The sequence below is a fragment of the Rhamphochromis sp. 'chilingali' genome, assembly GCF_963969265.1.
Source record: "Rhamphochromis sp. 'chilingali' genome assembly, chromosome: 10".
NCBI lineage: Eukaryota > Metazoa > Chordata > Actinopteri > Cichliformes > Cichlidae > Rhamphochromis > Rhamphochromis sp. 'chilingali'.
This window is the reverse complement of record NC_137937.1, coordinates 36,141,308-36,160,088: the sequence shown is the minus strand read 5'-3', so window position 1 is coordinate 36,160,088 and position 18,781 is coordinate 36,141,308. Positions and strand designations below refer to the sequence as shown.

The following is an 18,781-nucleotide window of genomic DNA, read 5'->3' as shown; positions in this document are numbered from 1 at the left end:
TCTTTGTAACCACATTAAAAAGACAAAAACGTCATGATTATAATATGTTGTCCTCAGTGATGTGGGGTTCACACATGAAGACGGAAAGTTGTTTATAAAAATGTTGAAAGTAGAAAAATGAGATTCACAGCATGAAAAACAAAGCAGAATTTCAGCGTGAAAAGCTATCTACATTAGGATGTTATAGACCTTGTTCTGTCACCGAGGTCAAACAGGCTGTGTGCCGTTTGGCTGAACTCTGAATAAAACCACGTATTACACTCTCATTCTCACCCTTCTCCGGTTGTGTCTGTCCTTTTGGGATTTCTCGCACGTATCTGAAATGTTGGTAAGGTGTTAGTCTGCATGAATATGTGGAATGTGGGAATGGTTTTGGCTCTGGTAATCTGCTGACAGCTCTCTGTGTAAACAGCTATCCTGATAGACCAGGAATTATAAAGATGTCACCTGCCTTGCTGAATAGTAGAGTGGAGATTTTAGCTTACACCTGTAAGGTCAGCAGTTCATTGATGGCTTGTTCTGGGATTGTGTGACCGGTGCTGACCCTCGAATTGTCAAACGTACAGTACACATGTATGACTGAAAATGTGTTAGTCTAACTTTGGTGACTGATAAATAAAAGCACAGAAAGTCACTGTGGGTTAGTGAAATGTTCCCATCCCTTCACCCTTAATGAAACCTTACTTAAACCTTACAGAGATGCCACAGTACTGACAGCTGGTTTTGAATTAAATTCAAGGACCCTAACTTTAATGTGATGCTTCTCCATTCCTCTGTTTTTGTCACTCTATCTTTGCCTTCTCCAACAAATTCTTCCGGGAGATTTGGCACAGTGGAAAACAGAATTACAAACAAAGAGGAAGACCTAAAAGGAACCTGTTTAAAGGAACTGTGTCCAGGCCCCCCACGAACTAAAGAGCAATCTAAAACGCTGTCACACTGAAGAAACTGGATTGTCTTCAGTTTGTTTTACAGTCATCAGCTATACATTAAAAATAATCTCATGATCTCAGTCTGTTTAAATCGAGACTTCAGTCACGTCTGCGTCAGCCAGAGAAGTTCTGCACTTTGGCAGCTCTACTTTATTATTATTTATTTATTCTACATTTTCAGCTCACAGCAGCTTGCTCTGTATGTATCAACCATACTGTGCTTTTTAAAGAGCTCCTTCCAAACCTATATTGGTGTCTCACGACAATGTGAATTTTTATTCTTGGATAATATGATTTCCTTACACTTCAAATTTTGTCAAATCCCACCTGAGTAAAGGCTTCTTAAACCAATGTGGACATGTTACAATGGAAGGAGACTTACCATAAATCTGAGCGTGCTGGCATGAGCCTCTTCTTTCCACTGAAATATGGTTCAAAATCTTGGGTCTTGAGTCTGTGGGTGTAGTCTATATAGCCAGATACTTCCTGTCCAAGAGTATTATGATCCCTTATGAAAATGACCGACTGTAAAAAGAGAGAAAAAGAAGGAAACCCTCTGTGTAAATAATCATGACCATCAAACCTCTCCTGAGTAACAGCCAGTGAGGAAAAAGTCACTTGTGGAAAGATAGAAGGGATCTGTTACAAATCCTCCCACTTTGAAATATAAAGGGTCGTGTTTTACTTTGAATCAGGTTCAAATCAGCAATGAGTCCAACTTATGTTATACTTCAATAGGCCTCGCTTGCAGAAGTGGGATGTCTACAAAATATCCTGCTCAGATACTAGCGTGGGACACGGTCTGAGTCCTTCCACTTACAGTAACTAAAGTCTGAGTTCCGTTCCAAAACACCTACAGCTGGGGGAAGAATGTACTTTTAAATGACATAAAAAATGAAGTGCTTAGTTAAAACTTGATGTTGTGTGTCATATAAGGACTCTTTGGTGGAAAGGGAGGGAGAGTCAAGTCAGAAAAAACCTATCCCGTAGAGGGAACCCTCTCTCATTGTTCCACTTGAGGTTTCGCTTTTTTTTTCCTTATCCAGATTTCAGGGTTTAAGGACACAGGGTGTCATGTGTTGTGCCTATTGTAAGCTCTTTGAAGCAAAGTTGTGATTTCAGACCAAGTCAGTCTAGTAAAATTACATGAAAATGACAGACCCATGCCTTGATGTTTAAAGTCTTTGGACTTGGTCTGAAACAATTGAAAACCTACCAGACAGGCATAAATCAACAACTCAAGAGGGGTCCTATCAGGCACACAGGCAATCACCCTTTACAGTAGACTTCTAACAGCAGGGTTGCCAGTACATTACATTTATTTATGTAACAAAACAGTGCAGGCCTTGACAGAGACCACCAAAACTGGGAGCAAAATATAAGCTGAATGCCTGTTTAGCTTAGAATATGAAATATCGCCTCTGTCAGTGCGCCCCAGGGTGGCTGTGGCTACAATGTAGCTGCCATCACCAGTGTGTGAATGTGTGCGTGAATGGGTGGATGACTGCATGTGTAAAGCGCTTTGGGGTCCTTAGGGAGTAGTAAATACAGGCCATTCACCATAACACAGGATGTGCAGGCGACACTTGGGCCACCTTAACTCAAACACGATCTGATTAAAACACCATGAACAGGTTTGGATTCTTCACTGCCAGCAAAACACATACTTCTAAGGACAGCTTCATGACTGCTCATCATGTCTTTGAAATTAGTTCAAACTAGACACAACCTGAGAAAAAAGATGATGACGAATGGTTCCGTCACTGGAATCAGACAAAGCAAATGGAAGCCAAGTTGTCCAAACCCCCTCAGGCGACAGCCGAACATGAAATGATCTTTTCATGTCGATTCGATGGTTTCGATAACACAGGATGACAATGCGTGGAAAGAACTGAACAGGAGACACACTCAGGTGTGAAGAGGTTGTTTTGTCTGCCATCACAAAGACAAGAAAGCAGCTTTTCTTTCTGTCTTTTCTGCCTCGTCTTGAGATAGGAGAAGTCTTTTTGTGGCCGACTTGTTTTGTTTACTCTGAGCATGAATGAGTCCCACTTCTCGGCCTACAGTAACACAGTAAGAGGATCCTTGTGGAATACCTCAGCTAGTGATATCACATTTGTATAGCTGTCAGGACACGGGCCATCTGCGGATCCCTTTACTAAAAAGGCATGAGATAACTAGCACTCCAGAGCTCAGACGAAAAGAGGGCTGCTTTCTCTCCACCTCTCAAACGTTTAAAACAGATGCTATCAGGTTCACAGCTGGCTGGAGGACTGAGCCATATACCCTATCTACTGGCTTCTGTCCTCCTGCAGCCAGCCTTGAAAAGACATCATCAGGTGGACCCAGCAAAGACAAAGATGGTCAGAAATTCTGATTAAAACAATAACAGTTTAGCTTGTCTTTGGGGTGCAAACAAAAAAAAATAGTCCACAATTTTCAGTGTCCTCAGTTTCACACTGTAACACTTAAAACGTCTCATTTTTATACAGCCTTCAGCTCTTAGATGTGTTCAGGTCTTGTCAATCTGAGTGGACGTAACTGCAACAAGGTTATATCATGATATTAACAATATGCATTGTGTTGAGTTGAGTAACTGTATTTCAAGACTCTAGTAGTTACACTAAAATGTGACTAAAATTTTAGAATTACCAACAAATGCAACAGTATTTTAAATGTTTTGCTTACTTAGCATTTCTCTTTCTGTAAAAGTTTATTTTTTTGTAGTATAACTTCTTGAGAAAATAGTCTTTGACATAAGTTTCTGGAAAATTAGAACTGAAAATTATATCAAATCAATATGGTCCATCCATCAAAAACAAGCCACTGCATATTTCTGGAACTAGAATTAGGTGGGTAAAGAGCCATTTCACTCACAGGTCGCAGGGAAAGCAGAACAAACGAGTCAGACTCTATTATTTGCTCCAAACAAGCAACATGAGTTTCCAGCCGCCTTGTAGGAGGGAGCAGGGGGACCTCCACCTTACACCATGGAAAACAAGTGGAGGCCTTACATCACCTGCCAGCAATTACCAAGAACAGGTGCTGTGACCTCACAGGGCGGCGAGTAAGGGGCCCCACTTTATGGCAAACATCAGTCTATTTAATGCTTGAGCAGCTGAGCGCTGAACTAGTCTCAGGTAGAGATTCCAGCCTTTTGTGATACTCAATATTCAGTTTGAAACTCTTTTTTTTTTTTTTTTGTACGCAAGTGAAGTATTACCTGTGGCCACGAAACACAACAAACAATCTACAAGTTCTTTTGACTATACAACCTTAAAAAAGTCCAAATAAAAGCACTTCCATACAAAAGTAAGCATGTTTGTTAGTAAGCAGGATTTTTGAGGTTTGTGACAAATTGAGAGGAACTCAATACCTCCTTGACACACACATGTAAATTACTCCACATGCTGTTGGCCTTTCTTTCAAAGCCCCATGGACGTACAGTTTGAGAGGGCTATACAAAATCAAATCACATCAAACAGAAGCTGACAGGAGGTCTTCCTTTGTGCTTTGACAATGTTCTACAGGTGGGGACACAATGGCCAGACCACTTGAAATCCTGTAGAGGAGCATGAGACATCTGAATGTGTGTGTGACTGTAGATGTTTGCCTGTGTAGTGGGTACGACACAGAAAGAAAGAAAAATGCCAAATTAGAGCTGAATAGAGCTAAGTGGCAACAAGGAAATTGAAGCTTCGATTTTAGAAGCCACTTAAATATGTCTGTAGGATAGATGGAGGCAACCATAGATCAGGAGATCGAGAGAGTTGTCCAGTAATCGGAACATGAGTAGTAGAAGTGCCCAGCTGGAGAAGAAAAGTTTCATTTCCAATAGTTTGTGTTTTGCCCCATTTGTTACTTATAACCTTTTAACGCTTTTCTTTTACTTCAACCCAGAACCGGTTTGATCCTGGTTCTGATGGAGGTCTCTTCCTCTTAAATGGGTATTTTCCTGTCCAGAGGGTCACCAAGCACGTGGTCAAAGGAGCGATTGTTGGGGTTATAGAGTTTTACCTTGCAATATGAAGCACCTTAAAACAAGTGTTTCTGTGAACTGCTGCTATAAAAATACAACTGCATTGATTAAAATATTTGAATATACTATATATAAATATAGTTGAAATGGCTGGTGAGTGTTATTATCTTTTGAAGTACCACATATCCTTTAATCTAATGATTCCTTATTTAAATTTTAAGTCAACATTGCTTTTGGTCAGTCAATGAGTGACATCTGAGAAAACGCAAAATAAAACAAGACGAAGCACATTAATTCACTTCAATTCAATTTTATTAATACAGCACCAAATCAAAACAACAGTCGCCTCAAGGTGTTTTATATTGTAAGGTAGACCCTAAAATAATACATACAGAGAAAAACTCAACAATCATATGAACCCCTTTGAGCAAGCACTTTGTCGACAGTGAGAAGGAAAAACTCCCTTTTAACAGGAAGAAACCTCCGACAGAACCAGGCTCAGGGAGGGGCGGGGCTATCTGCTGCGACCGGTTGGGGAGAGAGAAGGAAGACAGGATAAAAGACATTAATTAATCAACTCGGCATTCAGTGGATCTGAACGGTTTTAAATCTAGCGACTGGACTGTAATTCCCTGTGTGTAGGGCTGGCTCTGATGTATTTTACTTGTTGTGTTAGGTAATAAGAGAATACATAGGTAAAGCAAAGAATTCATATTGAAAAAACAAGTGTTCCACTAAAAATAAGAAACAGAGTAATAAAATAGGCTGTAATGTAATGGTCTCAAATAGTGAAACAGCAAAATGTATTATCTTTTGCACGTTGTACACAATCTCACATAAATAAAATCATATCAGTAAACCTGTGTAGAGAACTGATTGTTTACTACCACCTTCACCAACCCCTCTCCCCCATCCCAAATACACACACACACACACACACACACACACACACACACACACACACACAACCAACCTGTCTGAAGGCCCTCATGGCCCCCACTTCCCCCATCCTTCAGCCCACACCCACATGCCCCCAGTCCCTGGGAACAATCCTGCAGTGTCAGGGAGCCGTGCAGGTGTCTTGCGGTGTCAGCTGCCATACTGTTTATTATTGGTAGGCTACGCTTTAGGAGGAATCCCGGGCCATCACTAACAACTGTGTAAATTTGTTGGGGTAAGGAAAACATGGCCTGTACTGCAGGAATGTTTTGAGGTGAGAGCCCTTTTTTTGGCTTTACCCTTGTCCCCTTTCTTGAGAAACATATGTGTGTTTGTCAGAGGGTTTAAGGAGGGGTTCAGGAGTAGGATAAGGGGGGGGGGGGCTCATTGCTTATTTGACTTGGAAGTGACTTCACACAGGCTGCTTGTGTAATAGATGCAATGGCAGAAACCATATGTGGTGAGGTGTGTTGCATCTGTGGGGATCTACCCGAATTACACATCCTGTAGGACATGTGATCCAGAGCCCGCGTTCACTTACTTGAAGAGTGTAGGCAATGAACCAGGTCAAAGCAGTCAGTAACCTACATTAGCCGGCACTAATGGCAGTGACTTAAAAAAAAAAAAAAAGAGAGCAACGCTAACAACTTACTCAATAATCTTAGCAACCAGGCTATGTGCATGACATGCTAATCGTTCCAAACAGCTTTGCTTCTGAAAAGGCTTCACCAAATCTGAACTGGCCTGATAATAATGCCATCCATCCATTCATCCACCCATCCATCCTCTGTAACTCATGCTGCTGGGCTGTGGAGCAGAAACCTGAATAGAGAACCCCCCCCCCCTCTCTTTTTAGGTTTAAGAGTTTAAGTAAAAACATTATACTAATATATATTTTGTTGCAAAACAGTAGACAGACACAAGGACAGTGAGGAGAACGAAAAACACAAATACAAAACATGCAAACACAGGAGAAAGTATGAGTCATTGTGTATTTTTACCCCAGGAGGCACAAACAGGTCCTCTATCCTCTTATTATAAGTGGAGAGCGGGTGGAATCTGAGTCAAACTTCAGGTTTCTGGGCATCCACATCTCCGCTGATCTCACTTGGGCCCACAACACCATCGCCCTGATAAAGAAGGCCCAGCAGCAGCTGCACTTCCTCAGTGTCCTGCGGAAGAATAACCTGGACCAGAAGCTGCTGCTGGCCTTCTACTGCTGCTGAATGGAGAGCGTGCTCTCCTCCTGCCTGGGTGTTTGGTACGCAGGGGCCACTAATGAAAACAGGAAAGCCTTAGAGGGTAATTAACACCGCCCAAAAAAAATCACTGGCTTCCCTCTGCCACCCCTGGAGACCATCGCCAGATCCTAATGTCTCAGGAAAACCAGGGCCATCACAGGTGACCCCTTGCACCCCGCCCACCACCTGTTTGACCCGCTGCCTTCTGGTCAGCGCCTCAGGTCAATCAGGTCCCACACCTCCAGACTCACAAACACCCTTTTCCCCTGGGCCATTTGGGCTGTTAACAAACACAACCCCCATCCCAAACCCCACCCCTGCCCACCCACCTCACCAATCTGAGCCATGGTGTGAGTAACCTTCATCACTCAGGCGAATCACACACAGCCTCCTTCAGACCAAGTCTTTTCTTTGCATTACCTCTGAGTACTTTGCAAGTATTTTGTTCTCCAATGTGTGCCTTTCTCTTATTTATTTATATATATATATTTGTGTTGTTTTGGATATATCCCTCTTGATTGTATACATTTTCCTGTTTGCTATTCTTCCTGCTGTTTACTACTTATATTTTATTCCAGAGCAGTTGTTGTGGAGTACCTACAATTTCGTTGCACATGCATGTACAATGACAATAAAGGTCTATTCTATTCTATTCTATCTTGTTATTGTGGCTCACAGCAGCCTTTTTTAATCAAATTGTGATTTTTCTTTCATGTATTCCCTGCAGACGAATCACTTCTGGTAAAGAATAATTGACCTCAGTAATGACCCAAACCCTAGCACTGAATTCTAATGCTAACCTAATGTTGAAGGCAGGCAGAAAGCATGTTTTGGTTTGGGGTTTTTTTTGTAAAAACTGCAAATAGATTTGATGTGCATCCCTCAGAATGATTATTATCTTTTGTCACAATTGCCAGGGTTTGGAAGAACAGCACAGAGGTTGGGGTTGAAGTCATCACCTATGATTAAACTACTGAGACCACAAAAAATACTTACATGGTTTAAATTGCTATGAATTCATTCTACGAGCCAGCAGCTGAATTCAGTGTGTATCAGAGCTATTTTGAAGAGACTTTAGGTAACAAGCTACAAAGATACCACAACACAGAGACATCTAATATATGCAATGATTAAAATGTGTTAGAGTTTGCGTCTTACAAGAGCAGGTACAAGAGCAGAGGGTTGTGAACTGTTTGTGCATTGCTAGCCATAATCTGTTGAAGCAGTCTTTAGCATACCCTTTCATCACAACCCTCAACCACTGATATACTGCAGCCACCCTTTCCAGTGAATGTTGCTGCATTAACCCACAGCCGAGTGGAATTTTAAAACAGGTCTATAACTACAAAAATAATAAATAAATAAAGCTGGTAACTTCTGCTCAGCAGCTTTAATGGGAACAACTTCTATTCTACACCTCGCCATTTTCGTCTTATCATGTTATTGGCTTATCTTACCTTATAGAAAAATAAAATCTTTAATTTACAGATAAAAGATGTAATTGCCTTAACAGACGCTGTAGTATATGTATGCAATAAGGATTGGAAATAATCAAAAGACATTTCTTTTTTTCTCTCACTTATAATTACAGGGTGTGTCTCTAGACAGATGTCTTGGCACCGGATGCAAAAATGCACAAGTGAACTGTTCAAAAGGACTTCAAGCTCTACACTGTGGTTTAATGTTATATCTGTATTCACTTAAGGCACTGCACAAAGGCTGGTCAGGCCACACAAAATGGTACAAATATTTTTTAAATGATTGTATGAAAAGCACAGAGCTAAAAGAGTTTTAGATTGTCACAGAGTGTATGCACACATGCTTTTGTTGCTAAAGACCATAAAAATGTCCAAAAGTGCACAAAAGACAGAATACAGTGTTTTGAAGTCATGCGACCTAAGGTCCAGAATAAATTTTTTATAATGCACAGTATGTTTGGATATATTTTCCTGGACATGCATGAGATTCTAGGTGGATGTTAAAATACAGGATATCTAATTCTGGTTTAGACGTCATTTCTGAAAAAACAAAAAACAAAAACAAAAACATGTGTTTACTTTATTTGCTCTTCAAATGCATCCATAAACAGATTACATGACTGTTTGCGCAAGAAATGAAGTAAATAAATCCAGAAACAGGTGTCCTGCTGTTGAGCTTTCTAAACACCCAACAGTGGACAGCTACACCCACTGAGGTTAGCCGTACGGGCAGAACAACTATGGCCAAATACCAAAGAGGAAGCGGCTCAGTCAGTCAGCAAGGAAAGGCAAGGCAGCTAGCTCAACCCTTGGCTGCATTGGCCTCTGTCTTTTTGGAGAACCCGCCAGTAAAGCCATCACCACAAAATAAGTGGCTTGAACCCACACACTTCAAATTACAGGGCACTCGAAATCAGAAAATGCTATCCTGCTTTTTGCAATTGATGTTTTAGAAATTCTATTAAAACCTCCTCAGTTGGGCCCACGGTGCAGCTCTGCAGTTTTTCCTCTGACTGCATCAGTTCATATCGACTGGAGCCACTCTGAGTGGAGTAGACACAACTGTAGACACAACTCAATGAAAACACTGTAGAAAACCCAATATATCAGTTTAGTTTCTAATCTGGAACTAAGAAGGGAGCGTGTATGAGCAGTAAATGCAGGCCTATTATGAACAAGCCGCGTTCTTTTGCAAGATCAACATCAGTGAATCATCTGCTATGCACCTCGATGTATCAGGAAGGAGTTAAGTTTAAAGAAAAGGCTTTTACTGCTGCTGCTACTTCATGATGGCCAAAACGTCACTGTTAAATTAATAGACAGAAAGACAGTAAAGTTTTAGAATTACTCTGCAGCCTGCTAAAGAAGAGAAAAAGGTTTGAAATATTTGGCAGGTGGCATACATTTTCCTGTTCCCCACAACTGCAGCTGATAAAGGCCTTCCCCATATGGAGAGTAAGCTGTCAGCCTGACAGGTGGCATCACTTACAGCGCTCGGTGCAGTGCCCTGTAACAGAAACAGGGTAAAGTTTCTACTCCCGAGAGGAGAAAAAAATCCTGGCCCTACAGTAAATTAGTCGCATGCCTGAATTCAGAGAGGAATTACGGGTTGAGAATAGCGGGCGGGTCTGGCACATGTGGTCGCAACACAAATCAGTCAAACGCCATCTCAGCTACGGATTTCAGACACCAAAGTGACCATGCGAGGCATATCTTTTCCCTCCCCTCCACTCCTACAATCATTTTCCACATTCCACTGGCTTTTAAATTACCAGTGGGAAGAAGAATACAAGTTTAGCCCAAAATATATGTGAGAGTAGTGCAACAAAGCTGTTTGTCCACTAGCAAGTTTGCAAATCACAGTCTAAAAGAGCGATGGTGTCATTAACTTTGTGGCCACTTTAATCCTATTTAAGTAGAGATAATCTTTTATTGTGCAAATTCTACGCTAAACCTGGTTGGCTGACACAACCGTCCATGTATAGACGGAAAACAACATTTCTTTAAGCCTTCCTACTTTACTTCTACTTTAAAACATCTAATATTCTTTAAGTATCGGTGCAAACAAGGTGTAAATCTGCATGTCTTAAACCTGAAAAAATCCTCAGTTTATGACAGTTTGCTTCAGCAGTAACTAAGAAATTCAAGATTCCACATCCATAATGACCAGTGCTTTTTATATTTTAAATTGCAGCATCATCGTTTATGCAACATCTGTATCGAATATAGTTGATGAAGACATTGTGACATCACTGGAAAGCAAGGTCCAGCTGTGAAAACTTGAGGTCCACATTTAGGTTACCAACATCTTGGTGTTTGCAAACTGGATGCAATGAGTGAGGGGCGGATCTGACTGAGAAACAAAAAGCATACCCTGCTTTATCGTCCATTTTCACTCTAATGGGGACTATGATTTACAAACAAAACATATACATTAATTTTTAAACTAGCGAATGGGTGAACAGAAAGTTTTCTCAGGTTAAATAGCAAGAAAGCCAGAGGACAGTTTCTCATAAACCCATATACAATCAGACATCTTAACTGCAGGAGTACCCCCACGCCCCCGGTTAAAGACAGTTCAAGGCACAGCAATGGGATTCATTTTAGACTATTTGATTGTAGCAAAAATATTCATAATTTTTATGTTGTAAAATTGTTATTAATATTGATATTGATATGTACATTTACCAAAATACATGTGGTGGGCTGACCAAAGGCACCTTTTTGTAATCTTTGTAAGCTTTTGTAAGCTTTTAAGGTAGGACAGACAAAAACATCTAATTTACCCATAATTTCCTTCGGGATTAATAAAGTATTCTGATTCTGATTCTAATCGCCCATCAATAGCTTCAGTTTTCAAAACCACACTCTACCTTCATCTGTTATATGTAATCTTTTGTTAAATATTCAATTTGTCTAAGATAAGACTCAGAGTTTTACTTATTAATACAGCATAAATAAACCTTTCAGCTTGACTTGACTACTGCAGTAGTCACTATAATACTGTAACATTGCTTCTTATTGTGTAATTACCTCAGCTTTACACTTTACAGAAATCCTTGCATACCACGAGTCATCTTAGAGTTATAGTTTAATCTTGCTTCCCTCCAATCAGTTTTTTAGGGCAGTTATTCATATTTTTCCTGCAAATTACATACATGACGATTGATTTTTATTTTTGTAACTTCTTTTGGGGGTTTTAACTGTAACAGTGACATTTACAACTCTATCCATCTTTCAAGAAATCTCATTTTTCCAGGTCAGTTCAGGCTTCCACTTCTGACCACATGCCCATCGTTGGCACAGACATTAAGAAAATCTTTCAGTGTTCTACAGACCAGAAGTTGCTTTGCAAACACAGGTATTTTCTGTGCTCTGGGCTTCTTTAGGAAACAGTTTTATTTTGAGACCCTCCCTTATTAAAACAAGATTTTTATCATCTGTACCAAAGACTGCAGGGTACAAACTGTGGTACACCACAACTAGCAAAACAGTCATGAAGTTCAGATCAAATATACTGAGGATGTGATTCAAAACTTGAGCATAATATGAGCATATTCATTGTTAAGAGTGATGTTGAAGGCCCCACCCTATTTTATTTTATTCAAGGGTACAGAATACAGTATAAATAAAGAGAAAGCCCTTTAATAAGTTCTAGAAAATACACAAACCTCTATTATCTCAAATCATTACTGATCATCTTTAAGATCTGGTGCATTAGGGGCCACGAAAACCAAGAATTTTTTGTTTCTATAAATTGTATCTCCTTGTGATTTCGTGATATAGAAAGTGGATCACATGGAAACTGTATTTTCTTGACAGGATTATTATTATTATTACAAAAGATGAACACACCTAAACACAAAAAGAAGAACTTCCTGACTTACTTCCAGAGATCTGCTTGTGCAGGTGCATGAAATTACCAACAGCTTATGAGCAAGCATTTATGAAAATCTGAGTCCTTGAGAACCTGTTCATGAATGCCTGACACACAAAACTTGAGGTTTTCTTGTCTTTGTTTTTCGGTGGGAAGCTGCTCAGAATGTAAGCTGCTGTGTTTTCTTGGTGGAACAAAGGCGAAGACCTTCAGGTAACTGTAGCCGTGCTGAGGATTTGATTTCTTATACATCTATGTGAAAATGGGCCATGCAAGCAATGTTGTCATCTGTGCTACATGCTGTACCATCTGTAACAACTGATTTAGTGCTGTGAAAGAACAAAGTTGTTTTCACTGAAAGAGTTATGATAAAAAGGGACCAGGAGAACCTGAATGACTGAATGTTGCACAAACTAGTCAGTAACTTTCTGTGAACACCGCTTTCTCAGCTCTGTCACATGTGATGAAGACAGTTTGCAGTGTAAACTATAGGGTTGAAGCCAGGAGGAAAAGAAGAAACAATCGAAAAACCTCATGTTTCAAATTTGAATGCATTTCAAACAATATCTAAACACAAATGTAAATGCATGTGATCGGCCCGTCAACATCAGCCAGGCTCTAACAACATGCTAAGATGGCCAGTAGTTACTTAGTTTTTGTTTTTTCTTCTACCGCAGTGGATGCCTCCACCTGCGCCTCCACCTGCACCTCCACCTCTCCCTAGCATGCTCTTCTGTCACACCTGCCTCCTTCACTACATCCATGAATCTTCTCTTTGGTCTTCCTCTTTCCTCCTGCCTGGCAGCTCCATCTTCAACATCCTTTGTCCAGTATGTCCACCACCCTTCTCTACACCATTTCAACCTCGTCTAGAACTTTGTCTACAAAATACTCAATCTAAGCTGAGGAACTCATTTCTAATCCATCCTGGTTATTTCCAGTGAAAATCTGTCTGCCACCTCCAGCTCCGCCTCCTGTCTTTTTGTCCGTGCCACCTGCTCCAAACCATAAAACATAGCAGATCTACCATCTTGTAAACCTTTCCCTTTCACTCCTGCTGCTATCCTTCTGTCACATATCATCCTACCCACTCCACCCTTCCTGCACCTTCTTCTTCATCTTGTGCACTGTCTGTTGCTTTGGATGGTTAATCCCAGGTATTTAAACACATCTTGCTTCACTACCTCTGCTCCTTGTAGCTTTACCTGCACCTGTAGCACCTGTCTCCCTCCCATTCACACACATGTATTGCTGCTTCTTCCTCTCACTGAGGATCATAATGTCGCATCACCACATAAGTTAAGACATTTGTTAAAATGTCTACCTTCAACAATACACATTTGCAAACAGAACAGACTTCTATGGACAGTTTTCCTCTTCATGATAACTGCAAGAGGGTGAATGTTCTCAAAACTCACCTGTCTGGATTTTGTTAAGGCTTAAAGCTCATTTAAACTGGATTTCTCTACTGTGTTTGCACTGATGGCGCCTTTTAAAGTTTTTCCAGTTGAATTATCTAAGCAATAATATGGCTTGCTGGTGGTAAACTATATCATATGATATATTATTGTATTTGCTAACCAGTCTGGTTAGCAATAGCTAAAACATTCCCTGCCCAAATATGGTAATTTCTTGAACCAACAACAACAACAACAAATTCATAGCAGCAGTAAAAACACAACACTCAGGCTTAAAATAAAGAAAATTTCATAAATCAATCAGTGACATTTTATTTTTAAACTAAATTGCTTTCACTGCCAAAACAACGTTCTTTATATATCTTCTCTCCAAACTATTTCATTGCTTCCTTTGTTTTTTATGCCTTCTAAAGCTATCAAAGCTATTGCCACTGACTTCACATGACCTCATTGGTTAATACAAACGCCTGAATCAGGAAACATAAAATATGCATGTTTAGTGGTATAAGAAGCCAAAACTATCCAAACCCACCTGCTTACATTAAAAAAAAAGTAATTTGCAAGGTTTACGTCCCGTTACAAAAAAAAAAAAAGCGTATCATATAAAGAACATCATATCACCAGTCAAACATGGTGGTGATAGTGTCATGATCTGGGGCTGCTTTACTGCTTCAGAACAACTTGATAATTGATGGACCACGAACTCAGAAACTCCTGAAGGGGAATGACCAGCCATCAGCTTGTGCCCTGAAAAGGTGGACTCAGGTCACGTAGCAGTACAATGACCTTAAACACACCAGCAGGTCTGCCTCTAAATGGTTCAAAAAGAAGAAAACATTTAAATCAGATTGAGATGCTTTGGCACGTTCTTATGATGGAAAACCCTCCAGTTTGGCTGAATGGAACAAAAATTCTGCTTGGAAGAGTGGGTGAAAATTCATCCACCGAGAGTGAAAGACTCATTGCAAGGTGGGTGGCACAAACAGTTATTGGGTTTAGGGGGCAATTATGTCTGCACATGGGGCCAGGTAGGTTTAGACAACATTTTTCCTTCAATGAGTGAAATCATCATTTAAAAACTGTATTTGTATTTACTCTGGTTACCTTTGTCTAATATTCTAATTTGTTTGGTGATCTGAAACTATGCAAAAAAAAAGAAAAGTCAGTAAAGGGGAAAGTAAAGTAGAAGATTTTCTGCATGTTATGTGAAACTGAGTAATAGCTACTAAACACATTTTATGAGCTTCTATGAACTACAGTATGACAGCATCTCCACAACTGGCCTAAACCAAGATGACATACAGCAAATGATGCAAAAGTCAAGATTACAAAAATTCTTGAATCATTTGGCTGGAATCGGGAAGTCATCTTAGTGGTCCGAATACTTATTATCACCTTGGGGACAAATAACTTTAATGTGGTTTAAGTTGTCGTATAGTTACTCAGAGTGCAGCTATGCAGAAATTACACAGTGCCCGTAGTTCTAAAGTAGGCTCGAACAAGGCTGCCACAAACAACTTTATTTTTGAGTGCACTCCCTTCCTGTTATTTGAGACGGATGTTTTAACAGATTTTTGAGTGGAGGCAAATACATGTTACATTGGTCAGCTGCATCTGCAGCTTAGAAGATACAGCAGTGCCCTGGCTCACAAAGTCACTATTTTAAGCGGAGATGTTGGCTACAGTAACCACATGACGATGATCCAGCAGTAGTAAACACATACCAATCTTTCACTGCAACACTTAGTAGAATTTAAAGGGCGACCAACAGCTTCTATAAGGACTGCTGGTATCTGAAGATTCACTTCATACTTCTGACAATATTTAGTCTTTGCTATGTGGCGCAAACGTTATGAACCAAAAGCTGCTCTCTAACATAAAATTAAATGTCAACAAATTTAAGCCTAGATTTTTACGTGTACATGTGTTACACTCGTCCATTATCCGTTTCCTGGTTTCTTACTTCAAATCCACTCAAGCTACACAAATTAAAAGCAAAGATCTCAATAATGTAAAGCAAACATACATCTTACTTAATTCTGTTGCAGTGAAACAAAGCAAATGCATTGCCAGGATTGATAGTTTATCTGTTCTAGTCAACACAGGAAGTAAAGTCAAACGCCAATGTCTTTATGAGACAGTGTTAAAAAAAAGTTGTCAAAGGGTTGTTTATATGGCATGAAGAAAAAAAATCAAAAGACTTCAAAAGCCAACACAGGTGTAGTAAATACAAAAAAATAAAAAAGGATGCTTTGAGGGAGCTGACCACTGTGAAAACACTCTTGCAGAAATCCCCTGAGGCATAATTATTTTCCTTCCTTCTTTGTCTTGGACAAAGGTTAGTTTTGCTTTTGTCAGATGAAGAGAGACTAAGGGGTTTAATGTCTTTATTTCCCACGTTTTTACCTGACTACATGTCTGCAATGGTCCAAATGTGGTGAAGTTGCTCACTCGTTGTGTAGAAATATTGCTTCTTGAGTTTTATATACACTGAGCAGTAATGCAACGCTGTCTCACACAGTTTGGATGCTGTGTGAAATGTTCTTAAAAAGATAATCCAATCATCTGAGGATCAGTTACACAGTGCTTAATTCAAATTTTTTGTTAGAAATGTATATCACTTTCACTTTGTGTCCTCAGGGCAGCTTTGCAAACACTGGCATGGGTAACTTGCAAATGTTTACTTTATTAACGCTGAAGAAAATATCCCAGAAAACACAGTATTATAAACAATTTTAACATTAGAAAGCAAAAAATAAAGTCACAGTTTCCAAACACTTGCAGTGCTACTGGTGTGAAATTCAAAATAAGTATATACATTTTCAAGAAAAAAAAAGTCGTAGTTTTATTTTACACAGCATCTCAACCTATTTTAGAAACAGTGCTGTCTAAGGGTCGGCTTGTAGGGACTCAAGGACTGAAAACTACAGAAATGCCGCAGCATACCTGACACAAGTAAAAACAAGATTTTGGAAATGTTTCAGGATCAACGAAATGCCCTCTTGTGCCCTCTTGTCCGAATCTTGCTGGTGCAAGATTTCCAAATGCAACATAACTCAAAACCGTGACCAACCACATAAAGCTGTAAAAATTACTGAATCTCAAAGTCATTTCCTCAACATCTTGCATCCTCTGAGACAGGAAGCCACACAGTAAATGCTTCAGCTTGATATTGTTTACCACAATCTAAACACCAAGCTTTCATTTCAACTCACATGTTAGGTTGCATTGTGTTCATGGGACAAACCCCCCCCAAAAAATTCTCAACATTCTCCAGGTCGAGAATCGGCACCAACAAAGACTTTGCTACAGGACTTTCAGAAAAATGGAAAACTGTGTAATGTCTAAATACTAATATGTTTCAGAACACATGTGGACCAGATTTTGCTCCTAAAGATGAAAGTCTTGAAAGGTTAAATAAAATTGATATTCTCCTACAATGAAAGAATCCCACATGCTTGAAATCCTTAACATTACAGTTCAATTAATAATTATCATATTTCATTTTAAACACTTTCTTTTTATCCACTGAATCTTTGAACTGAATGTAGCAAGTCCCCACAGAACAGGTTGCTACCTAAAACCCTAACATGACACAAGCACTATAACTGATTTGATTAATTTCTTGAGGTTTGATAGAAAGGCATCCATCCATTAATTCCGCTTATCCATTCAGGATCACAGTTGGGCTAGAGCAGGGGTGTCGAACTCCAGGCCTCGAGGGCCGGTGTCCTGCAGGTTTTAGATATCACCCTGGGTCAACACACCTGAATCAAGTGATCAGTTCATTACCAGGCCTTTGGTGAACTTCAAGACATGTTGAGGAGGTAATTTAGCCATTTAAATCAGCTGTGTTGGATCAAGGACACATCTAAAACCTGCAGGACACCGGCCCTCGAGGCCTTGAGTTCGACACCTGTGGGCTAGAGCATATCCCAGCTGTCCAGGGCAAGAGGAGGGGTACAGCCTGGATAGCTTTGCCAGTCTAAATGGAAAGGCATGCCAGCTTAAAAAATACTTTTTTGACAGTAGAAAGCCACGATTTTGATTTAGACACTAGATTCTATATCTTACATTTAACTCCTATTAGATAAAAAAAGCAACCAGTAGCAGCTACTGTGTGCTGACAGCATCTAGTAAAATAAAAAATTGCTTGGATTTAGAATGATGAAGAGCATCACGTTGCTCAAGCACACATGTTCTCTACTTAGTTTACTTGTTCTTAGTAAACTGTCAATCTTTTGACAAGAAATCAGACTTCAAAGCCACTGGGTGGGGCACAATTTCCTCCTTAAATGTTTGGAGATTAGTTTGATCTTAGCAAATCTACCACAGCGTGATTTGCAGACATGAAGCCATTACCTTCCTGTTCAAAGCAAGTATGCTATGCATTATTACACTTGTCTTCAGAGACGTTTCAACATTTCACATCTCCAGGATCCCCATTTGAAATGTTAACATTTGCGGTGCGTGTCTGTCACAGCAGGCTTCTCTTTGAAGGTTTGAAGTGAGCAAGCACTTTTCTAATTGTCAGCTCTTGCTCCCAGTGCACATTAATCTGGCCAGTGCAGCCGGGGATTAGATCCAAACTGAGGGGAAGTCCCTACTTGTTGATTTCACGTGAAATACAGATACAGACACAAACACATCTGCATGTGCATACGCGTGTGCATAAAAGTGCACACACAATATTGATTCCAGTCCATGAGCTAATGAGAAGCAGCCTTTCTAACCACACACTGCTTATGACACGATGGAGTTCCACTGTATTAAGTCTGTTAACATTTAAGCATATAAGTGAGTCAAGCCAGGAACCTCCACTGAGCTAAAGGCGGCAGGGTGGCCTTGTGGTTGCAGCAACCACCTTGTAACTAAAAGGTCACAGGCATGATGCCTGCAAAGGCCCATATGTAGATC

General features: G+C 40.0%; 1 protein-coding gene across 3 annotated transcripts in view; it reads right to left on the bottom strand.

The window, feature by feature from the left end:
* cfap299 (cilia and flagella associated protein 299) overlaps window positions 1–18,781 on the bottom strand; it is an 83,308-nt gene that overhangs the window by 21,627 nt on the left and 42,900 nt on the right. For all 3 annotated transcript variants that reach the window (XM_080895056.1, XM_080895058.1, XM_080895057.1), the window contains exon 4: window positions 1,315–1,457. In XM_080895056.1, the coding sequence (XP_080751182.1) occupies window positions 1,315–1,457 (143 nt within the window). The remainder of the gene's footprint in view (window positions 1–1,314; window positions 1,458–18,781) is intronic.